Below are 25,774 nucleotides of genomic sequence, written 5' to 3'. Positions count from 1 at the left end.
CACAATTTACGCTATGAATAATGTGAAGCAGATAACCTCAATTAACAAGTAATTAGAGTCATTTTCCTATTAAGCAGTTTCCTTAATTGTTTTTGAAACCTGGAACTAAAATTGTAATAAATAATAAGCGGCCAAAACATGTCCCTACATTAGCTTAATCCAGGCTCTTCCACTGGAGCCTGGGAAAAAATGCAGCATTAAAAAGGGCTGTATGCCCACATGAAATTGAAAGGAACGGAAAATGTTTTGTAGCTGCGGTCTTCACAGATTCTACTTTTTCCTGTTGTTTCTGGATTTTTGTTGCCGTTTCTCTCCCTCCCCCCCCCCCCCCATTACTCTCTTTCCCACTTTTTCATCCCCATGATTTCTCATATGAATATTTAATGTATGAAGTATTTGACTTAATCATTAGTGTTTACTGACTAGAGCTTATCAGGGAGAAGCTATCCCACAGTGAACATGTAGGGTACTGTCTCTGTTGAACTACAGTTTATAGTAGTGAAAATTAATTTGATACCTCATATTCTACCTTGCCAGCATACTATATATGTTTATGTAAACAAACAAAACAAACCCATGGTTTTCTCAAATAGAACAAGAAGTGGGTTTGCTGCTGGTCACCAAAAAAGTCATTCCATTTGTTATCAATCTTTAAATCGATACGTCACATATCAAATACAATAAATGAGTTTAGAGAACATAAAAATGACACATGTATTTCTCTACTTACACTACATGATCTCATGGAAAACACCTATTTTGCACTCCATCTGCAAATGGGGGGGGCGGGTGTATAAATCTAGTTGAATACAAAAATAAAACCAGCAGCTGCTCCTCACCCTAAGCCAAAACAAACAAGGAAACTAACAACTAACAGAAAACCTACCAAAAGTCCTGGGGGGTGGAGTGGAGCTGGGGGTAAGGGAAGTATAACAAAGCAAAGTATAAGAGTATAATAAAAATTAAATATAAGAAAAAAAAGCAGCAAGTATAATACCACTCTCCTCTCGTACCAGCTCCAGCCTAAGCCAAAGCCTCCTGTCCTGCAGGTACATTTATCACAATTGCAGCTGGAGACCTGTACTAACAGGATAGATCTTTTTTACCTGAAGGAAAAAGACTTTTTTTTTTTTTTTTAATAGCCCATGAAGGAATCAAAGTACCTCCAACTACTCAAAAAGGCTCTTAGTATGTATCCAACTAGGCTTCCCCCTCCACCCCAAAACAGACATTTTGCTGTTGTCTTTATGTCTACAGAAAATTTTGCCAGTCTTGGTAGAATACAGGACTTCTATTTTCTCAGGTTTTTTAGAAAGCTTCAATCAAGTCCTGAATCAAAACCAGGCCCCTGAAAATAAAGTGAAAACACTAGGAAGATACACTGAGAAATTCAGGGAAAAACTGGCAGCTGTGGGAGGACATGAGCTGTTCAGAAGGAATGCAAACATTTAAATAATGTCAGTTGCTGGAAATCAGACTTTGTGAGAAATACCATTGATTTCTTTTAAGTCATTTTATTAAAAGGTCTATTAATGCTTGGCTTGCACTTTGTGACTATGAGAGATGTTGGAAGGAAGAGCTATCAAAGGTGGCTATCAAAGCTTTTTCTTGTTTCCATTTAACTTTTTTTTTAAACTGCTCATTTTCTGGAGACAATCATTAGTGCCTTTAATGTGAAACAAAGCTTCTGGATAAGAGCTGCTAGCTGAAGATCAATATGAAAGATATAATTTCAGTTACAGCTTTAATAACTTTAACAATAGGGAGCCTGGCATTGCTGGCTTTTATACATTAATGTAATTTAGAATCTACCAGGTACAAATCTTATCAAACATTAACAGTGGCTGCATTGGGATTTTCTAGGTAAGAAAACTGAATGATAAATAGGAAGTATTTTAAAGGTAAACTTTCATGTAATCAAGCTCATTGGCCATAAACCCATGAAAGGATTTCCATGAGGGGAAAAAAAAAGGTCCTTGGAAAATGATGGCAATTTTTAACAAACTGGTGATGCATGGGCACATAACGTGCTGAGAGCGTACTGCGATGCCTCTTTTGTTTAGATCATCTTAAAAACCATAACACCCACAAGACCGGAGGATTAGGAATTTCAGCCAAAACCAATTCAATTAAAGATTTTCTGCAAACCACTATATGTAGAAGTATAGACCTACCAGGACACACATTGCAGAGCTTTCAGTTAAACCACAGAATAGATGAGGAGTTTTTTCCCAAGCTGCCAGCAAAGCACCAGTGCTGCAAACCAGGAACACAACCCTTCCTCCAACCCACAGCTCCACCCAGCTGCTGCAAATTCACTTTTACCACCTCATTTCTTCCAGCCCACCTGTCTCCAAATCCCTCAGGCTTTGTACTTGCTCCATGTTTTTCATAGTCATCATTCCAATGCCCCAACCTTTCCCAAGTTTTCCAGATTTGCATAGTAGTGCCATTCTTATTCTTCTACAAGAGTTTACCAACAGTCATGTTATTTCTTTTCTCAGCTTTTCAACTTCTTAAAAAAAAAAAAACCAACAAACAAACCAAAAAACGAAAAAAAGAAAATCAGACCTGAAAATGTTAAAATACAAATTTCGGATCTTCTTTGCAAAGTTATTCTTAAAACCTGATACAATTGGCAGGTTTTTAAACAATTTGTTTAACTTGTGTCCAAATGTCTTCAGGTTTTAGTGCTTACAGGTGGCTGCCTTAGATTTATACCTTAATTTTGAAAAAGATCTAAGCTGGGAGTACTGAATCTTCAGTTTACCATTTGCTGATAAAAAATGGAAAGCTCAAAGTTGAAGTAGCCAACTACTGAAAAAGAGTTGACACCTGGCACTTTAATTTTTAAACAATATTTTGTGTGTGTGTGTGTGTAATGAGGTTGTAAAGTAGGAGTCTGACTTCAGGACCACAATCAAGAAGAATTAGCTCTAAGGATGAGAGAACTGCTAATGTGAAGCTGAGTTGGTCCAAAACCCAGGTTTTATCCAAATAAACACACTAAAGTCTGGATGTTCATCTGGGTTTTCTACCTGCCCTGGGGCTACAGGTGTCATGAGAACAGATTCACTCATCACAGCTGCAGTAATTCCAATTCTGGCCATGGATGAAATATCCAGGAAAACAACCTTTCTTGCAGAGCTCTGAGGGGGTGTGGGGAAGCAAGGCAAAATGGGAAAGAGTATTTCACAGTCTTTCAAATTTGATTCCAAAACTGGGTGAAGATTCAGAGATTAGAAAGGATAGCATATTTTATTATTTTATCTGAGTTTTGGCTATTCTGTTAAATGCAAATTTTGCTGTAACGGACAGGATATGTAGCAGCTCAGATAGTCAATAATCATGAAAAGAAAGTCATAACTGTTTCTAAAGTTTAGGCATGTTCAGTAACATCCTAAAGTAACAAATATAAATGAATGGTATCGGTCTCTGAAATACGAAGGAAAAAATTTGATGATTTAACACACCACGCCCTCACCCCCATAGGCTGTGTACTCAAAACCAAAGCTCCTTCTTCCTCTCAATATGTAGGGTCTTGGACTCTTTGAAGTGGAAGGTTTCAATTCCAGTTTTGCCATGGCTGTGTGTGTAGGCATGTGCATCCATAAAGACAAAATCACAGGTAATCAAGACCTATTTCCCTTAAGGATATAAACCTCATCGAAAGGGAAATAAAAGAATAAAATATTACCATGTTAACATGACTGGATTGGATAAAAAAAAAAAAACAAAACAACAAAACCAAACTCTGACTTCAAAGGGAATTTGATCTGATTTAGGACAGGAGAATGCTGCTGTCAACTATTTGTCTAAGAATAGGCACATTGCCTAATACAGACACTACTGTCTGGTTTAAAACCTACTGTCAGTGCATTAAACAACATTTAGTAAGCATGTCTGTATATAGTGCAATAGCACATGTATTTAGGGCATGAACAGAATAATTTAATCCCCATTTCATTGTGTTGGTAGTGTAATTATTTCACTGCAGTAATAAACAAAAAAGGCCTGGTTCTTTACCTCTCCTGTCATGTTTCATTGGGTCACTTTGTGTCACATGGTGTGATATAATGTAGCTCAATGCAAGGAGACACATGTCCCTTCTCATTGGGAATTTAAAGAAATGGAACTTACTTTTCCCCTGTGGGAAACTATCCAGGTCAGGTGCCCAAGATAAGCTATGGGAAGTTAGATACCATTTCAGTTTCAGTACCTACATATTTCAAATCTTACAACATTTTGAAAGGAAACATGTTAGATGCTACAATTTAGCCATAATATGGTACTTAATAAAGATAACATAAGAGGAATATCATTTCACAGCCTACGTTCCTTGTCACGGTGTGCACAAGGAACATATTGCCAAAATGAATTTTAAACAATACTTTTAAGCATGTTTTTTGAAATATATACTATAAAACATGAAAGCCCTCAAAGAAACCTAATGCTGCTAAAAGCACATGGATATAGAATCAAGGGAACAGAACTGATTAATGATGAAGCCAAAAGACTTTTTTGTTAAAAAGTAGTGCAACAGTTAAGCACGGATAATACAGAATGCAGCACCTGGGGCAAAGTTCCCCTCTCAGTTACACTAGCCTAACTGTGGAGTAATTCTATTTCAATTAATGGAGTTAATATGGTGAGAATGGAATTAGCTACTTAATGAGCATGATTTAAGCATAACAGTTGACCCAGCTCTGATACAGACTCTGTAATGGGTGCAAAGGAGATATGCATCATCCTCAGTTCCATTTTACAGGTAGAAACAGAAGAAAGGGATAAAAGTCTCTTGGTATGTCAATGTCCAAGCTGGGATCAGGGAAACATGACGAACTCCAGTCCAGCTCCTTCTCCACTTGGTTGCAGTAGATGCAAAAGAAGGCTATAATGAAAGCCAAGTGAAATATTACATATACAGAATGTTACCTTTCTAACATTTCTAACATGTTGCAATCTCACTCCTGAAGATGTGTAACTTAATAGTGCACTGGGACATTGAGCATCAGGGTAGTAATTTCAGTGTCATTAACATGTCTATATATTTGAGTACTGCTGTTTACAGGATAAAATAGAAGAAAAATTAGAAGCCTGAGAAGCACATTCAGAAGAGATGCAGGAAGTAAGTTTTTCCTCCTGGTAAAAAAACACAACGATGTGTGGAATGAACTGTGACATAATGATGATACAAAAGCAGTGGGATCATTGCAATTTGAATCAGATGTTAAATTACAGAAAATAATACTATTTCAGGGCTTCTGTTTAGTTAAAACCTCATGTTGAGGTTTTTTGCAGCTGCTTAGTTGCCTTACCAGGAGAACTCAAAGGCTATACTTTGCAGAGTTTCGAAACAAGCAAGTTCTGCATTACAGATCCAATCCCATGACTGTCCTTTGGCTTTGAACAAGCTAAGAAAAAGGAGAGAAACATTTGGAATTCTTACAGTTAACCTAATTTATATCATAGTCACCATTTTTGCACATTTTTGATAGAAAAAAATGCGAAGGGGATGTCTTTTTTAACTTTTCCTTCCAAGCTCTTGTTGGTTACACAGCCCCAGTCAGCAGTTGCCACCAAGAAATAACTTCAGTCTGCACCTGTACTCTGCTCTTAAAAAACCCATCACATCTTATGTGATGCAACCAAAAATTGATATTACAGTAAAATCAATAATTTCAAAAGAAAAATTGTGCATTTCACCGTGTTTTCTGAAATAACAGTAACCTAGAAGATATTTTTGGAGGGTTTATCTGTTTTTTCTATCAGTTTGGAAAAACATGGTTTACTTCTCTAAATGTCTCAAAGAAAAAAAAAATAAAAGAAATTCATTGGTGTAAAAATAGGCAATAATAATTTGCTTTTTCAAAGATATGTAACATGGTAAGAGACCACAGATAGAACTGGATTGAAGAGTGCTCAAACCACCCCACACCACAGCATCTGATATTCCCTTGAGGGAAAGAATCATATTTTAAGGGAACCATCAACTAGTTAGGCAGAACAGCAGGGTTAGGCCTGAATTGCCCATCATAGCCTCTCCAGAAGGCACACATGCTTTGATATCTCCAGATGAGGGTAGTAACTCTGGCCAGACATCTTACAGGGTGAGTACACGGTTCCTGGCCCTTCCCCAATCTCTCTCACCAATCATTGACACCCCGTAGCACCAGATCTTGAGAAAACCCAGCACTGGCATCTCATGTCTCCACAACTACTGCCAGTATAAGAGACAAAAAGGGCTGTGAAAAGGCAAGCACAGATGAAAATAGGAAACAAAAGAAGTGGAACATGGTTTCTAGATGGTAAATTAAATATTTTCACAACCAAGTTTTCTTTCTTTCCCCTCAAGGTAGGCATTACAACAGAGAGAATGCCACATCTGAAGGGGAAAAAAAAAAAAAAAAAACTTTAATTTTTAGCTCTATTTTAGTTTGCCCTATCAGCTTAAAAATATTTTTTAAAGTATTTACACCATGCTTTCTATGAAACTCAAAGGGATTTGCAGGGCTTTGAAGAATGCACTGATCTTGTCAAACACCCCACAAATCGTAGACAGCTGTATTAACCTGTAACACAGGTTCTTTCACTGGATGCTAGGAAAACAAGAGGGAGATATTCATAGAGAAGAGGCTAAACTTCCAAACAATAAACTCAGCCAGGAAAGTATTTCAGTGTTAAGCACTGCTTGAAATAATTGTATCTTCAAGGGATGGATGATGGGAGCATCACCATTTTGGAGTCAGCAGCTGTTCTAGGTAGAATCTCCCCAGTTTTTCGGGGTTAGGGGGGAGAGATGTAAAAAAAAAAAGAAGCCAAGCCATTTGTCTTAGATTTGTCTTGTGTAGCATCCGCTGCTCAGCTGTAATCTCTAGTGCTGCTCTGCCCCCTTGTGCTGCTGCAACTGCAGAGCAGCCGCCCGCGCCTTTGTGCTGGAGCCTCACGCTGAAACCTCCCCCCGTCACTTCTCACTTTTCTGGCAAGTTCAAGGTCAGTGCCTAGCTATTTTCAGCTCATCTCTTCTTGATCCATGCAGAGAAATGACAAGGTAACGTGATTTGGGGTCAGCTGTATTACAGGAACCGTTACATAAACGGAGAAAGTGGAAATCAATCCTAGCTGACAGTGTCTTCAGGATAATCAGCGCTCACTCCATGCCGCTGTCAGCTCTCCTGCATCAAACACCATGTTACTTCTGTCAGATCCCTTTAACTAAACCATATTCTCACTTTTGGCAAAGTAAATAAATATTTCACTTGGGCTTGCATTTAATTCATTGTCTGGAGAACTTTAGCACTTTGGACTTGCAAAGAGTCCGCATTTATATGAGAAAAGACGTCTTAGCCTGTCATGTCCATTACTGCCTGCAAAGGGCTTTGGCAAAGATACAGGCGAGTCTTACGAAATATCCCATTCTTCTTGTTTTGTTCTTGATTTCTTTATGCAGATAACCATTTTCCAATTCTCTATTATCGAGTAGACATCGGCTCCCAAAGTGCTTACATAACCCATGGTCTCCCTCACCGCAACCATATCACGGCTTTTCCTCTAACGTTTTAGGACACCTTCCTCAATTTGTTTGATTATTATTACTTTATCTGAACCATTTCCTCCCCTAACTAGACATCTTCCCTAACACAGAATTATGAACATATCATTTCACAAGATGTGCCGCGTTAGCCACATCTCGATGACAGCACATGGTATGTCAGTTTAGGGAAAGAACAGCTATTCTATCCCACCCACCTTGTGCTCCCATGAAACTGCCAAGCCCGCAGTACTCCACTGAAGAACAATTTACCATAATATTAGTTGTCAGTAAATTCAAAGACGGAACTCCTAAAGCCATAAAATGGATTAGAAGCAATTTAAAAAAGAATTAACAAACTAGAGTAAGAGTATACTGTCAACAAACAAATGCTTCATCATAGCACTGTAATTTGGAATTTTAATTACCCCTCTGCTTCTGTAACAAAACAATGTCTGAACTGGCAGCCATTTGAATCTCTCACAGGTCATTGAGCATTCTAGTTAATTACTCTATGAATAGCCTGTTTTTCTCCCCTCTGGAAACACGTTTCTAATGGCAGTCAAGGTCTGACAAATGTGTCATCTACATAATTAGCTAGGAAGCAACACAAAACATTAAACATGCTTTGTGCCGACAACTATCAAAACATTTCATTTGTTGTCAATTATTCATTACTTTGTAGGTTCTGAAGGGGTTGTTATTATGAAAATAAGTCCAGATGCTAACAAGGTTAGATTTTTTTTTATTCAAATTAGTAATCAGAGGACTAACTTTAAAAAATGTGTCCAGTGTACATTTATGGCAGCATTCAATCAGTACTAAATTATAAACGAATTTAGTTAAGTTCAAGTTAAAATAGCCATGGCAGAGCACATACACTAATTTGTAGAGTTGCATCTCTCTTTGAAGTTTTAGGATCTAAGCTGAAGTAGCAAACTTTCAGAACCTTTGGCAAGACTAATTTGTGCTTGGTAAATAGAGTAAAGATTTTCACAGCGTGAGATAATGTAAGATTGAAAAAAAAAAAAAAAAAAAAGGAGGTTTTTGAACCTTTTTTCTACCCTTCTGTCACACTGAGTAAAAGTCAAAATCAGCAATTCCAACTCACATAATATTGAGTCTGAACTTCAGGCCGGTTTAACAAGGAAGCCAAACCAGTTATATTCACCACCCCTTTAATAGAGCTGAAATAAATTTATCCTCGCTTTTAAGAAGAAATAGGGGCTGGTTGCTGCCTATCAAACTACACAGCTGAAACAGTACAGTGAAAATGTTTGGAGGAGAAATAAATACGAAGTTTAACAATAAAATTAACTTCTTTTTAGCCAGGATTATTTCAGTTGAAGTGCTATAATTCAAATATACTATAAAGAACACCTTTTCGAAGTGCATATAAAAGGAAAAAAAAAAATCAGAAAAAGTCTTGTTCTGAACCTGCAAATACTTCTGCACACAAAATATCAATCCTGAAAATGAGTTGGAAGGCAACTTGCACTGCTCTATTGAGTAAAATTGCTTATTGAAGGTAAATTAAATCCTGAAATATTCTAATGGATAAGTATTTTACTTTCAACTTCTAAGTCAAAGGACTTTAAGGTATGCAGAACATACATGAGCATATAGGGGCACATCTGTGAATGTTGCCACTGGTAGATGAGGGCCTCTGCCCCAGAGGAGGAGCAGCTCCTCAGGTGGAGATTGAGGGACTCCTGTGCTGAAATAACTGAAAAACTGGAGTCAAGAGCCAAATGAGTCTGTCTGCAAGTGCAAAACACACCAGAGAGCAGATCTAGGTTTTGAAAGCACAAAACCAGTTTGAATATAGTAAGAGCACCTATGACACACTTTCTCATTTTCCTGCACTAAAAAGGAGAATGACCAACATTACCCAACAAACAAACTTTTTTTCCCACAATGTTCAAGAAGTGAAACTAGGCTGTTTTCGTAGACTCTCTGCTTTCAAACCTACCCTGAAATATTTAAAGTGGAAAAAGGTGTAAACTTGCGTTTATTAACAATGACTTGTCATGGGAAACTCATGTTTTTCTATACCAATCCTAGTGCTAACACCTTGTAACACCCTGAAGGGAATATAGCTATTTCCTGATAGTGATAAATGTAGATGCAGATATAATGGACTACTGAATGATGATAAATTTGCAAAGTATAATGCCTGAGCAGTCACTATCAGAACACAATAAAGAGAATATTCTAGCTCAGATGTACACAATTATTACAGGAAAAGGTCTTCTGCTTTTAGAAGTATTTTGTTAAGATTTGTTTTATCTTCCAGGAAAAAAAAAAAAAAAAGTAAACTGGGGTGAAAAAAAATGAATCCTCAAAAACTTTCCCTAAATAAACTATACTACAAAAGAAGCTCTGATGATCTCTCAGAGCTGGAAATAATCCATTTTCAGCTAAAACTACCCATAGCAATGAAACTGAAAATACTCTAAGAGAGGGCTGGAGACTGTCTTGCAATTAACATTAAACAGATAACATATTTACGAGGAAGTCAAAATATTTTGGAAGCCGATAATCCTGTAAGCCTTAACGTGGTATAAAAACAACAAATAAATGCAAAGTGTTGCTGTTACACATGCCTGCCTGATCAATGGTTTTCACATATTGATCTATAAATGGAGTTGACAGTCTGTGTTGGCTGCACATTTTCCAAGCAGCTCTATTTTTGTACAAAACCAATACGGGCAATTACCTTTGTTTGAGATGCCAAGTCTTATCAATTCAATGTGATTTAGTGTCATTTTAATTAAATATCAGGATCTACTTCAGGACAATCTATAAAAACAAAGCCTCAAACTTAACTATAAGCTTCATTTGAAGTAAACATGTACAAGCCCTGCAATTTCAAAAAATGGCTCCAAAACTCTGTTAAACAGAAGGCTTATATTTTTAGGCATTTTATTTCTGTCTTTTTGGCTAGCCATAACTTTGGCAAGTGTTCTATGATCACAAGAGTAAAAAACAAAAGAAGATTGCTTCCTGTTTCCTTGATAATGTATTAGAGAGATAAATAAACGTACCCATTTGTTTAACCTAATCAGAAAAAAGCTCTAATACATTAACATTTTGGAGTGTCTAAATAGGTTCTAATTCTTAATATAGACACCAATAAAGGAAGACATTTCATTGTTTGAAGTTGTTCTGAATGAAGCAAAATGCACTTTCGTGGGTTTTAACAGATGAAAATAACAAATATTCATTTACATTGCTAGTTCAGACACTAACATTAAACACAGAAAGAGCCCTCGCTTACCAGTCTGTGTCCAGCTTAGTGATTTGTGCTCTTTAAACTCTACATTTGTATCAATTTCAGCCTTTGCACAAAGCTGAAGCATTCCCATTGAAATAAATAACATAAACCCCCAAGAATCTACATTTAGCTCTTGCATCAGTTACCTTATGCATTCCACATTTGCATCTTCACTATTATAAAATGCACGACTGAATGTGGACCTACTGATGTATGATGCATATCCTTCTTTGTCACCCTATAGAAAATAATCTGTCCATCTTCAAAACTATAACCCCAGGTGTGCTTACAAGCACCACAGCAAACAGAGAATGCAAAAATATCCTTTAGAGAAAATTATGTATTTTCTTCTCTATAAATCACCAGTCACCCTTCTAGTTTTGTGCCTGGTTTTTCCCCTTTCTTGTCCAGAGTGATTTTTTTTCCCCAAAAAATATATTTTAGAAATGTATTTTTTCTACTGATATTTTAAAGTGTGCCAGATGCTGATTGCCTTAATCCACTGAAGTCAGTAGATTTTGCACAAGTTGAGTAAAAAGGATTTGACCCATATATTAATAGAGCATAATTCATATGCCAAAACATGGATGGCAAAAGAGTAATATCTATATAAAAGAGCTATATCTTGTTTTTTAAAAGAAATATCTCTTCAATGACAGGACAAAAATATTCAGTCAATGCAAAATAGAAAACAAACATAATCAGTGGATAACTTGTAGATTATATCCATCACTGAAACAGAGGCAGACTGCTGCAAACAGTAAATTTACAAATAGAAATATCACAATAAATCCTTTTTATTTTCTAGCACAAAATAAATTAGCTCTGTTTAACACACTGGTAATAAGGATCAGTGTGCCTTTAAGTTTAAAACTGAAGACTCTGTATATGAGTGCCCCAGAAAAGAACAGCACGAGTTTTAAAACAAGATTAATAAATGTACATATATACATATATATGAGCGTGTGTGTGCTTATCAGTTGGACCTTGCTTTTTCAAGACACTTGGACAGAGTACCTTCTTCCATTACTTTCCTCAAAATCCTTCATGAGTCACATGCACAGATTCAGATATGTCGGCATGCAATTGCTACAAGCAACTAATATTTCACTGGTCTTTTAACTTGAATCTCACTGCATTTAAAGAACGTATTTGAAAATGTTTGGATCCTTAGGAATTTTGCATTTAGTTTGGGCATTAGCAAACAACTTTAAGAAGCTTATTTAAGTAAATATGCCAAAACACTTTCAGTCTGTCAGTATCTAGTCAGAAAATTCTACATGGTAAAAAGAGATTAAAAGAATTGAAATAGAAAGGAAATTAGTAGCATGGCAGGATCTCAATCCATTATGTCAGAGCCAAGTTTGCTTGGTAAAATGACATATACTCAGTAAAATTCCACTTTTATATAATTAGCTACTAAACAAATGCAACACAAAGCAACTTTTCAGTTCTCAGCCAATGAATATATATTGTACCTGCTATGGTTACTGGGATGCGGCAGTGAATATTTATGTGTAATTTAACTTTTTGGAGCCCTTCCTCTGGAACAGTCCAGCATCCTATCCCCAGAACTAAAGTTATGTAACAAGGTAATATCAACAATGAGAAACTGCAGGATAAAATCCTGCCCAAAAGTGAAAAATGCTAATTTTGTCTCATTTAGCAGCTGGATACAGAAATGCTCATTAGTTTTAAGAGGGTTAATCCTTTTAACTTTTGCATATTGATATGCCAATTATGCCTAATTGTACAAGAGGCATCAGTCAAGGTAATAGTGCATAAACACATGAAAGTTATTAAGTACATCCCAACATGTAATAAAGTAGGTGTTAATTGGTAGCTGAGTTCTGCAGGCTATTGAGGTGGATAATTCATTGAGAGATGGATCACTTGTAATTTCTCTACATAATTCCTTTTGCAGTCTCATGCTGTGATGTTTTCATGCTTGTCAAAAACGACTGCAGCCTAGTGCCTTTTGTTAAACACAGCCAATAAAATATGTTAGGCATCATTAAATATACTTAACTTTTAAACTTTTTCAAAGATACAGTTCTTCCTGATAATACATTATAGTATTCCCAGTAAATTACTATAAGCATTGTTTCAGGTTTGCAATGGAGGAACATTTTACATCAGATAAAAAGGAAGAGACATACGCAGTGTGTCTGAGGCAAACAGTATAATTTAAATGTAAGGTATCTGAATATCTTATCAGCTGCTAAGATCTAAAGAGATTTTTCTTTCCAGAAATACAAAGTGAAATTAGTTAAGCTATATTACTATATCAGAGAAATTAATGACTAAAATAATGTATTTCTAAATAAATCTGAATTTTGAGTTTGACCTTTGAGTAAAAAGGAAAAAAATACAGCTGTTATTGCAGGTTTCCTCCGTTTAATAACTTTTTAGAAGCTGAATATTTCATAGGAATCCATTACATCAAGAAAACAAAAAATTAATGGTTGGCATGGTTGTGAGAAGTGACTGAGACCTGGGACTCTGTCCCCATCTAACAGTTTTCTCCCTCATTTGCATTCTCTGAGAGCAAAATGGATCCGGAGTCCAAAAAGTGGCTAACATTGCATAAATAATTTTGTAACATCATATGGCCTCAGCTGCAAGTTGCCACTATTATGGAAGAAAATTAACCAGGGGAGACTCATATCAATCAGTTTGTTTAGTAGCTCCGAAGGAGTACAGGGGCAGGGATGCAACTGGCAATAGAGTTCATCACTAACTAATTTCAGAAAAAAAAAAAAGAAAAAGAATGGTAATGGATAAAAAATTAGTCAACTCTTTCAACTCTGTCAACTATCACAATAATACAGTAACTTCAGTGTCTGACTTGTTACAATTACTTCATCTCTACAACAAGACTTATTTTTGTTATGGACAAAGTTGGCTTTTATTTACAGAGTTGCAATTTCCGTTTGTTTTTTTTTTTCTTTTGTCAGCTTTTAAATTTTGCCTTTTGAGAAATCATAACATGCATCTGATACTGTATGTACTATGCTCTACAGCAGCCATATTTAAGTACTGTAACACTTGAGAGCTGAAATGCTGAGTAGATGCTATGATCATGACCACCAAAGCCAAATTCATTCTTTCACTGAAGGATAATTATTATTCCTGGGCCAAGCCATACTCCTGAAAATGTATTAGTGTCAGTAAATCCCTCCTTGCAAGGGCTAATCACAAAACCAGTATCTTAACCATGAATAAGGTAATTCTGTAGTTTTCAAAATATCGGAAGACTCAGAAACTGTTAAGAGTATTTTACTTACAGGCTCAGGGACTTTCACATTCTCTGACAAAATCATAGATTTGCTTTGGCTCAGTCTATCATGGTGACTGTTGGCATTTTTGATCCTCATTTGAACAGTCCCCGTACTGTGGTGGGAAGGATTAGGCTTTTCAGAGGCTGTATCAAAAGCTGTAGACCTTTCCATGGTTACTGGATTGACCTGAAGAACATAAAATAAGAGTATTAATCTAGGAACCCTCCATGCAAAAATGTATCAATGCCAGCTATATGCCACTGTAGTCAGGAGAAGTTGAGTTATCTTGCTGGCAAGATCTTGATCTTCTTTGAACACCAGGATAACTATCAGCTGTGTCAGCCTGTAGTTTTATTATTGCCCTTATCACTCACCCATTCAAACTGCCTTGGAAGAGTTAGTTTATGTAAAATATTATCCTTATCTCAAAAGCCATTCTCGTCTATGGTGTAATCTCCCTGCAAGCCTCTTGTCACATCCAGCTGGCAGCCACTACATTTTGTCTTTGGCCCTGCTCACACTATACATTTTCAATCTTGCAAAGGAAAACAACATGCTGTGAAGTCAATTAACATAACTTACCTCCACAGTTCAATACATGCATGTTACAAGAGCATTGCAGGACCATGCTGCAACCCTGCTAGTGTCCTAGATTCAAACCCAGATCTAATAAAATTTCCCTTATTTTTTACATTCTGCCACCAACAGAGATGGGATTTTTATTTCTCTTGTTCATTTTTTAAATTTGGAAATTAAGAAATGGCTGAGCCCATTAGATCTCAAGCCGCTGGAGGAATAGGAGGAAACTCATAGAGAACGATCACCTTATTTAGCAGAGCTGATGTTCAACCTCCTGTGCCAGCCTTAGTGCAACTCGATAAACTACATTCTAACTATTTAAATCCTCAAAATGCTTTTTATCACAAGAGTTTCTTCATAGTTCTTGTACAAAACATCAGGACAGTGAAGTACAGCACTTTGCTTTCCTCACTCCCTTCAGCCCTTCACCCTGGCACTACTACGTGTAGGTTGTGGGAGAAGTAAGAGTCACAAGAAAACTTGCTATTTGTATTGCTGTGTAACTGTATGAGAAAATGGGTGAGGAAGAGATACTATATAAACTGGTTTCTCAATTATGAAGCCAGAGCAATAGAAATCCATTTAAGTGCAGTTATAATCTAAACTGTTGAAAATCAGCATTTTCCGAATGGGTTTGAAGACCACAACTTTTTATAGCAACATCTCCGCAGCCTCTGAAGACTCTAAAAGATTAAATTCTCTGATTTTAAGAATGTTAATTTCTATGAAAGCATTAGAGCAGAGGAAGATATGGTACCAGTGTGAAAGAAGACGAGGAGCACTACCGCATGTCTCTGGGCAGGATCATAGCATTATGCTGGTGGAAAGACTCAACCTTCCTGCCTTCACCCTCTCATGGCCCTGATAAATCAATTCCTTACAGAAAACTGCCTCAGATATAGAGAATGATAATGAGAAGTCATATGTAGTCACAAAATGGTTGAAGTTGAAAGAGACATCTGAAAGTCATCTGGTCCAAGTCTCCTGCTCAAGCAGAGCCACCTACAGATGGTTGCCCAGGGCTATGTCCAGAATGCTTTTGAACATCTTCAGGGGGATTTGAACTCATACAGTTAAATATATGGAAATACAAGGAAACACAGCACTCTTGAATAGAGAAATAAGAAGTGCTTCGATATTAGCCACTGCTCACTCAATATTATGAGGTGTGATAGAAACACTGATTTTAATAAAAGCAACAGTAAAACTTATGATCATGGCTGCCTCCCACATTGAATTAGTTACTCAAGGTTCCCTACAGAAATTAAATCACAGAAAAAAGAGGAAAAAAAATAGGCTAATTAGGCTATTTACATATATGTCCTGGTGCTCAGGATTATGCATGTCTGTTTTTCCTGTGAGTTGGTATATGACACCAAGGAAAACTCTTTATGTGGACCTTTGGTAAACAACAGTGAGTGTTATCCCTCCCCAAGACACTTTTTACCACCCCTTAGAGAAGTCGCTGCTCAAACCCATGTCGCAGGGACACTTTGCCATTTTGGAAGTAAAGTCTGCAGCAGCTCCAAATAGGAAATGATTTTTTTTCCTCATTCTAAACTTGGAGAGTCAACCCATTTCATATTTCATGTTGGTATCAAATCAAATTTGCTTCTCAACAGATTTTCAGTAGGCTCCAGGCTGGAGAGCTGATCAGACTTGAGAGACAAGAGCGACACTAGCTCTGTCACCAATCCAATGTTTGGCTGGAGCATATCTCTCAGATTTTCTTCTGAAATTTCCCACCTATAAGACTCTGCCATATCTCTTCTTGGGAGCATTATGAGTTTTAATTAGGTAGTCTCTGCCTGGTGTTATTAGCACATGAAGTGATGTAACAAAGTTTAATAGTATGACAAAGTCATGCCATGGATCTCAAATAGGAACACAGTCAGTAAATGACAAGTCTGCAAAGACTTCTGAAAACGTTTATTCTAGTCTCGTTGAACCTTGGTTAATTTTCCCCAAACCTGGAACTAATTCACACACATCAGAGTATAACAAGAAGACTGAGGCACCCAAGTTACAGGAACTGCCATGAAAGATAAAACCCCAAATCTCAACATTTTCACCATCAGATTTTATTTGTCTTAGTGTAGAGCATGGTGAGATCCTGCAAAATATTGCAGGACATGAAGGAAAGGTACAAGTTACAGAAGTTTCTCCCTTAGGATTTCCAGGTAGGGAGCCTTTGCTGCTCAAACTCCATTGACTCCTGACAGCGCTACGGACCCTGCGTGCCAGTAGATGGCACCCTGAATATGAGCTCCACGGATGCAACAGGGGTTGCACTCACATTTGCAAGAAGAATTTGGTTTACACTTGCATTCTGCTTTTCTTTCTTTTTCTTTTTTTGTTAAGCTTTTTTTTAAAAAAAAAAAAAAAGAAGGGAAGACAGTCAGGAAACAGTTAAAATATTAACAGAAAAAGGATCTTATCTGATGATTTTACAATTTCATGCTTCCAAACTGTTAGAAGCATCAGGACCAAGTTTCAGCTGGTTTTGCAGGGGATTTCATTCCACTTACTTTGGAAAGCAGAGATGCCAAGTCCTGTGAAACTGCTTCTGAGGCACCCTGTGTTCATTATACAACTGGTTAACATGTCTTTTGGCAAATAGTTAGCATCTGGATATAAATTTTAGTTTTGAAACTTTCTACGGTTGATTTGCTGGAGAAAGGCATTAAACCAAGACAAAATTTACCTCCCTCCCCTCTCTGTTGTTTGTAAGGCCTCTGGGGCAAAGAAGCAGCATAACTTTAAGATATTCACGTAGAAGTAGAGGGACAAGGAAACATCCTGAAAAATCCTCTTGGAAGTACCTGTATTGGGTCATTGTGGAACAGAACTGACAGGCTGGATAAGTACAGCACGGATACAAGAAAAACCCTTGACATGAAGATGGATGAACGACACAGGAAAGGAAAACTGATTCATATGGTGGGTAAAAAGGTTACATTGGATACGAGAAAGGAAAACTTTAATTTCTCGAGAGTGGATAGATCATCTTACTTATGGGGCAAGAAACACTACTGAGCTCTAGGGACAAAATCATCTTTCTGTCTGGGATAGTAAAACCAATTCAGTCCTATGCAGCCAGCTGCTTTTGGAGATACCCTAAGGAGTTCAAAAGCCCTCACTGAAGGGAGAAGCAGTTCATATGTCAAATGAAATTTGCAACTTCAGTGGTCAACACCTTGCCCAGAAATCAGTACATGTTTGTGATGCTCACAGAGGAGGACAAGCCTGCTGCAGCAAGTAGCACAGCATCCCAATGGTGAATCAGGTTGCACTGAAGCCAGTGTTCAGAGGCCAAGTACAGGTGTGAGATGGCTGCTAACTAGTCAAGTGACATTTGACATATATGGTTGTTCAGTGGTTAAGATCCTAAAACCCTGATTTCTATATGTACAGTTGACTTTCAAACACGCAGTGTGAAAGTAATGAATAGTACAGAGATGAAAAACTGAACATTTTTATATGCAAATCGGTACACACAGTAAAGCCATCCCATTTCTGAGAATCAATCCCAGGTTAAAAGGGTAACATAGCAAATTACAGAGATCAGACCTCAATCTTCCTCACAAAGTGCTGAGTCGTGGTAAAACAATCTTCAAGAGCATTTTCTGTTATATTTCTTTTAAAAACAGTTCTTTCACAAAAACTTAATGTGATAACAGTGAAAATATTTGAAGTATTTCTTACTTTCTGTTGATGAGGAAAAATTCTTTTCTGCCTTTTCTCTTCAAAAAGATAAAGGAAATAATAAAGGAGTTAAAGTAACATTGTTAACTTCCCAAAGAAAACTACAACAGAGCAAAACAAAACCTTCCTTTTTCTACTTGTATTTTCCCTGAAAAAAAAAAAAACACATATTTTTTAGCTTTCTGAAAAAATTAAGGAAGTGAATTGTTCACCTCACAGCTATTCTGACGTCTTTGGGAGCTTAATTATGGTTTCTGTCTCACAATGATAGCCAGATAAGTGCTCCCTCTTACAGAAGCTCGTGGGTTTAAATGAAGTTTCATAGTGCAGTTATCAGATTTTCGTCTATATTGACATGCTGCTTTGTCCAGGTGTTCACCATATAGTGAGTGGACTGAACAGCATTACCCAAGAACTTCATTTCATCACTTTTGGTACAGTATCCATAAAGTTAGCACATAGGTTTTCAGCAAAGCAAAGTGCTAGTTCTTAAAGAAACAAGAGGTATCAGTATTTCTAAATTTTGTTTTGAGCTATGCCTACATTTCCTATAGCTTCATACAGCAAAAGACAAAATGTAACTGTTAATTCATTAGCAACTTGTACCAAGTAGTTGTAACAAGTACTTTTATCTAAGAAAGAGAAAAAAATATCTATCCATGATTAATTCAGCTCTGGGATGCCCAATAAAAGAGGAATGTGGTCCAGTTGGAGCAAGTCCAGAGGAGGGCCACAAAGATGCCCAGAGAACTGAAGCAAGTCTTCTGTGAAGACAGGCTGAAGAGCACTGTGTTTGTTCAGTCTGGAGAAGAATGACCTCAAAGTGGGACTCCTCCCAGGGGTCAACAGGAAAGCTGGAGAGGGGTGTTTTAAAAGGGCCTGTATGGATAAGACAAGGGGGAATGGCTTTAACCTGAAAGAGGGTAGTTTTAGATTAGATATTAAGAAGAATTTCTTTACTATGAGGGTGGTGAAACACAGAAATTAATTGCCTGATAAACTGTATCTGCTCTATTCCTGGAAGAGTTCATGGCCAGGTTGAATGGGGTGGGGCTTTGAGCAACCTAACCAGGTTAGGTTTCTCAACAACCAGGAAGGTGTTCCTGCCTAGGTGTTCCTGGAACTAGATGATCTTTATGTCCCTTCCAAACCAAAACACTTTATGATTTTATGATATAATTAAAATAAGCTTTTAATTTCTTCTAGCTTTGCTCCTTATGACATAAGCAGAGCTATTAGGTCTGAAGCATAATGAACATGGAAGTGCTCAACATAGTAACATGAAAACACTGCAAAATTAAAGTGCATCTTGTTAAATTCACTAATTCTCTTCTGCTGAAGAGCATATCACTCTTGAAGAACATCCATTAAAATTTAATGCAACTATATTACAAAAGAATAAAAAGCGCTAGGCTCACTGTTACACTGGACCTGTAAGCCAGAAAAAAAAAAAAACCATAAAAATTTCAAGAGGAAGTAAGAGTTAACAAATGAAAAACAAACAAACAAAAAAAACCCCGCATAAACAAGCTAATGCCGCACATGTGGTGAGACAAAGCATTCTTGTAAAGGAGAAAGCATATTTCTGTGTCTGTGAAAGAAGTGTTTAAAATCAACACACCTACGTAAATATTTCTGATGCTGGGTTTTGCTCTTTGCCTTTGCTACACTGCTAACAATCTCTGCTGAAGTACAGCTCAGGGGCAGTAAGTGCTTAAATACAAAACTGCTGGAAATAAAAAGGGGGACAGATGAAAAAGCTGTAGGTAAAGAGCGAGGATAACAAGTAAACTGCCACATAGCTTTTTTTCAATTATTCTTATCTGCACTCTGCTGTGTCTTTATTTTTTTCTTCTAACCATCCCCACCACGCTGCTCTCACAGCTAATGTGTCACACATCTGCTCCCAGGGCATGGACACAAACAGCAAAGGCTGCTGAAGGATACTGTGTTCTGGGCTGGTGCCCAGAAGTGTCCAGGAGCCAGTTTATCTGAGTACTATAAAACCAAAAAATTCCATTGTAATGGAAATGGAAAGCAGATGTAACATTGCTATGCCTTTTCTTTTGCAGAAAGATATCGTCCAGCCTGGAACAATTTGTACTTAGGAAGTAGCATTAATTCCAACCATCATTCACATCTCTAGTCAAAGTAGAAGAACAGGAACAACACTACTGCCCGAGTCTTTATTCCAGTTCTACCCTTTTATATCAGACAGACAATAAAACAAAATTTCATGCCAAGTTCATTCTGCTATAAAATGTTAAATGTCCTAACCTCAACCAAGTTTTCGTTATCAACTGAAATTACGATCTGATCAGCAAACATCAGTGAGTTAGTTGATACGTCTTAAGTCCAACAAAAGCCAAGCTCATCAGCACTAATTAACACACCCCCTTTTAATTTTCTTACCTGGTGCAGCCATATTAGACTTTCAGTGTTGTGTCTCAGAACACGAAACACATGGAGCAATGATCATGGGGGTCATCTTCCCTTATGTGTCTAAAGGCTGGTATGTACTCTTTTCTAGTCCAGTATTTGATGACTTTCTGCAAATAAAGCAGAAATGGCCCACAGAGTTCTTCAGGCAACTCTAATTTACATGCACAGTTACCCTTGCCTCTCCTGCAGTCAAAGAGTAAAGTATCTTTTCTGTTTTGTTTGTAGCAATATCACACTACCTAGTATTTCCCTGCTGCCCTGTGTGGAATATGCTGCTCAGGCCATTATTCACAATTTTATTTATACCCTGAAGTATATAATCCAGTTGTCTGAAGGATGAAACTAAATACAAATTTCTTGACACAGGTTGGCCCACATCATAGCACACTTCTTAGTTAGTTACCTATTAACAAAAAGTGATTTCAAGAATGATTGCTGAAACAACTCTTAGGCTAAAGAATCTTTTATCATAGAGTTTTTTACTTGATCCTTGATATAATGACCCTTTCAACCTTTTTTGGTTTACTGTTTCATATTGAGAGAGGGTTATATTTTATAACAGCAGTTAACAACTACATGACTCTCCTGACTGATATCTCAGATACCAGCTTAATACCCAGTAGGATCAGAGTGTTCTTACTAGTATTTAGAATAATTTCTTCCTACTTTCTGCAATACAGGACATGTGGTTCCAGACAGATCTTAAAGGCCTGACCCTGATTGCAGGTTCACAGCAAACCTGCTGTAGTTGATGAAATTACAGCAAAGCAGAAGTAATATCAAGCACACACAAGGAGGAAAGCCAAAGTATTAGAGAGCCAGGTGTGTAAATACACTTTGTAATGAGCTGCAAGAAGTACACAGACTTGCAGCACTGTACATCAGTAACAACATTGTTTTATTTTGGGTCTAAAAATATACTTTAAAGTTGTTTTGATAACTGAGTTCTTGAGAATTAAATTGTTAAAATTCATTACTTAATTTCTTATTTCTGGTAGTTACCACACCTATTGGGAATATCTGATTCTCTACTTAAGAGTGTCACAGAGCTGCATGGGATTGGAGTCTATACTGCACAATAACTTAGAGACTGCTATAGTTTGATGCTTCGGTGATTTCCTGCCCATTGATTACAACACTAAAAATATGAGTGAGTGGCTTACTGCTATGAAGATGGACAGCAGGTTTTTTGTCTGTTTTTTTATTTTACACAACAAAAAATTAAAACAATAAAATAATAGAGGGCTGACATCAAGCCCCACTTTCTAGCAGATGTCAGCAAAACACTTGACCAAATACACAGTTTCAGTGGAAATAGTATTAATCTTTACAAACTGTTGCTTGATTTGTCTCATGGACTGGGTGAATAGAGGCATGAAGACAGAAAATTTATATAGCTGCACTATACTGTGGTTATCAATGAGGTCTTAGGCAGGGACCTGAAGTTGTCCTTTGTGTCATTCTGAAATTTTGTAGAAGATCATAGCTGAAAGCCTCAGGGTCTGTTTCCTGCTATACACAAATCTGTAAAAATAACAGGATCAAATGACAAAGAAAAATAGGAATTTAGTTAAGTGCCTTGTATCCTATAGGGCAGAGATGTGCTATCTCTTAAAAATGCCTTCGAATGGCCAAAGAATTAGAAAAAGAGAATGGAAGACAGCTACCATTCTGAAGTTGTGCAGATGCAACAAGTTCTTCACATTCATGTATAATGACTACAGATCCAACTCTAATTCTGCAGTCCTCTATGACCTGCTGTCTACAGGACTTCCTTGCACATGTAAAAGCTTGCTAGGAAATATAACTAGGATATTATTGGAAACAACAAAAAGATGCAGTAGGGTAGAAGAGCCTACTATCTTCAAGTCAGCAGGTGACTGCGTATGGTTATGTCTCTTCTTGCATCACATAGTTTCATAATTATGTCACATGTGAAGGTCTCAAGAAAGGTAACAGTTGTTTCAAAGTTTGTCTGTCCTAGTATATCATATGGAATAGCATAATGCTATTCCAAACTATTCACCACTCCTATGTCAATTTATGATCTCATTTTCATGTAGAACTTGAAGCTAAAAGTATCCTTTGTGTACAGTTTGGCCTGCATATGTTCTGGGAACAGTTGTCCATAGTCGAAATCCAGTTGAATATGTAAAAGAACATGCCTGGGAAAAATTGCTACTTCTAGGTCTTACTGCTGGCAATGCATTTAATTTGTTTCTGGAGTGCATCTGATCTGCGACACCTGCCTCCATTTTCTATGCTGTGGAAGCTAGATTACAGTCATTCAAATGATGAATATTGGTCATATATACACAGTATTAAAAAAAACAACTATGACTATCATCCTATACATAACACTTCTAACACATCCTATGACACTGGATAGGAGTATGGTTTAGATATTAGACCAATGGCAGCAAGTAGTTTATAGCATCATAAAAGTTCATAACAATTTAATTCATTCTACACCAGATAAGACCTGAGAAGTGCTAGAGGGGAATGCTTGGTTACTCCTGACCTGACCTTACCTGACACATGAGGAAAAGATAATTTCCTTCTAACTTCTTCCTTTCTGCTATACATTTATATACTGCAGATGAGTACAGAGTAGTCATGGCTTTCCAACCACCGCAAGTAAGACTAACCAGCTCTAAACTCATTTTGCACCTGCATATGATGCTTGTCAAATGGTAACTTTTTAGTTTAAAGCTGTCTAATTCTGAATAAAAAAAAAAAAACAAAACCAATGTTTTCTCTAGGAAGACCACATAAGAATCACAAATTTTCTCCGGTACTTGAAAGAAATCTGTTCCTGTAGCCTAAATGTTCAGAAAAGTGTTGTTACTTTTAATGTTGCCAGATCTGAAGTGATGAGATACTATGGGAAAGGTTATTCTTGCAGTATTTACAGATACAAGCAGAAGCAGAAGTGACAGAATTTTCAAAGTAAGACTGCTTGAAATACTTCCAGCTCAATTTTGCAGAACTCCTCACAGAGATTCAGATATTCATCCAAACTTTCCATGCTTACCTGAACTAGACATGTGGTGATGATAATTTTGGAACAGCCCAAACTCTCTGGAGAAGTAGAAGAGTTAGCAACACATGACAAACTGATGTATTAGAAAAATATTTTTTAAACGCCTGAAAGATTGCTGCAAATAGCCAAAGAAAGAAACTTCCTATAAGTTCTCAATTTCAGTGCTTTGCCAACAGAAATTTTGGTTTCAGTTTGACAGCAGCTATACAAACAAGCTATCACAAAGCTAGCTTGGGTAGGATGTTACAGCGCAGTTGTGACCTGCACCACATTCAGGCACATGTTCTGCTGTGTGATCCATGGTGGAGGAAGCACATCACATTCATCACTGAGAAAGATTACACACCATTTTTATCGCTCTAAATCAGTTGTGCACTGCTGAACATTGGGGCAATCGTAAATCATGTCTTAGTTTGCCTCCTGTTCCTTACTCCCTGCAGCAGCAGCATCCGCTTCACTAAAAAAAATGCCCTACTGAGCTCTGTTTAGATTCTGGTGAAAGAGTGGCTGCTGTTTTCACCTCTTCAAGTATCTTAGAGTCCCTCAACTTTGTAGTTAAAATGCACCTTTGCCTTCCCTTAATCCATTTTGCAGTTCCATATGCCCATTGTCCTACATGTCTGTAAAAATGAGATGCTGAGATTATTAAATAGGAAAGGCTTTAAAACTTCTCAGACTTTAGAAACAATTTAAGAAATAAACTTATAATAAAACTATTTCTTTATTTAGAACTTTATAAATCTATTTTTTCCTGACACTTCCTGCCTCAAGAGTCTCTAAAAGAGGCTTGTCCCTCATTCAGACAATAATAACCCCTCCCTCCCATTCTCCAGGATAATGTTCAAGTTCCTTGTGCTGTGCACATCAAACAGTCTCTCCTACCCTCTCTCAACCTTCTTCCATAGATATCTGCAGCAGTTTTTGTGCTGTGATCCTGCAGCTGCTGCCTTACTTCTTCTCACTGCTCCCACTTCCCATCTGAGGGGGGAAAAAAAAGCTCCAGACACTTTTAATCTGTTCCCACACTCCATCTCCACTTTCCTTTGCAGAGCTCCTGGTGCTGTGCTTGTAAGAGACGCTGCTGTGAAACACAGCAGAGCCAGCATCTACAAATTTAAGAGAAAACTTTTAAGGTACAGCAGGAGCTAGAAGGGGAAATTCTTTGCGGCTTGCATCAAGCAAGTCCCTCTTCTGCATTTCGTTAAGCCCCTGGTTTGTTTTCTTCACTAGCCACCTGTGCAATGGCCCAGAGTAGAACACAACGCTCCTCAGCACCACGTGGCAAAGTGGGGAGAAGGCATTCGGTTAATGTGATAGTATCTGATATCGCATTGCGTAGCTGTCTGCTTTCAGCAAAGGTGAAATACCGAGGGTATTGTGGTGTCAAAAATATTTTTTTTTTTGATTATGCAAGAAGTTTGAGCATAGGCTCTGTTAATTATATCTATTTTTTTTACTGCAAATGTACATTGTTTTGTAAGGGATCAATGAAATATTTATTTCACTAAGGTGGTTCAAGATGACTCCAGAAACCTTGTATGCATACTTTCTATGGGCCAGGAGACCAGAGCTCAGCTGCACCATGAGTCCCACCACAGGTCTGCTGCACTTGATAGGGGCAGTCACAATCAGTAGCAATGACAGCAGGAATCTGGCGGTACCATATTTGCGTGTGAAAAAAAAACAGTCATGGTGAAAAGAGACATCTGCCCTAGGCATGGTTAAGAGCAAACATACTTAACAAGCATTACATTTTCTGTTGACTGTGTGTTTATTAGGTAGTATGGTAACATGCAGAGCTTCTAGACTCCTCAGATCCCTTGTTGGATGAAACTACACTCTGCTCAAGTGAGCCTTTGCAGTCTTACATACCTGAGTTGAAAAGTCATTACAGAGCATCAACATCATTCCTTAAA

At 37.4% G+C, this 25,774-nt stretch overlaps 1 protein-coding gene across 8 annotated transcripts in view; it reads right to left on the bottom strand.

The window, feature by feature from the left end:
• Nucleotides 1-25,774, bottom strand: part of LOC133212676 (rho GTPase-activating protein 15-like) — a 185,076-nt gene that overhangs the window by 139,252 nt on the left and 20,050 nt on the right. For 6 of the 8 annotated variants that reach the window (XM_061354358.1, XM_061354357.1, XM_061354359.1 and 3 more), the window contains one exon: nucleotides 14,096-14,275. In XM_061354358.1, coding sequence (XP_061210342.1) covers nucleotides 14,096-14,260 — 165 coding nt within the window. In that variant the 5' untranslated portion in view covers nucleotides 14,261-14,275. Of the gene's footprint in view, nucleotides 1-2,174; nucleotides 2,438-14,095; nucleotides 14,276-21,481; nucleotides 21,575-25,774 lie in introns of those variants that run through there. The other 2 variants (XM_061354360.1, XM_061354364.1) reach the window with 2 other exon arrangements.

This window comes from Neopsephotus bourkii, unplaced genomic scaffold (assembly GCF_033783945.1).
Source record: "Neopsephotus bourkii isolate Nb327-2 ecotype Australia unplaced genomic scaffold, CSIRO-AGI_Nbou_v1 NB_730, whole genome shotgun sequence".
NCBI lineage: Eukaryota > Metazoa > Chordata > Aves > Psittaciformes > Psittacidae > Neopsephotus > Neopsephotus bourkii.
This window is presented reverse-complemented; position numbering and strand designations above follow the sequence as displayed.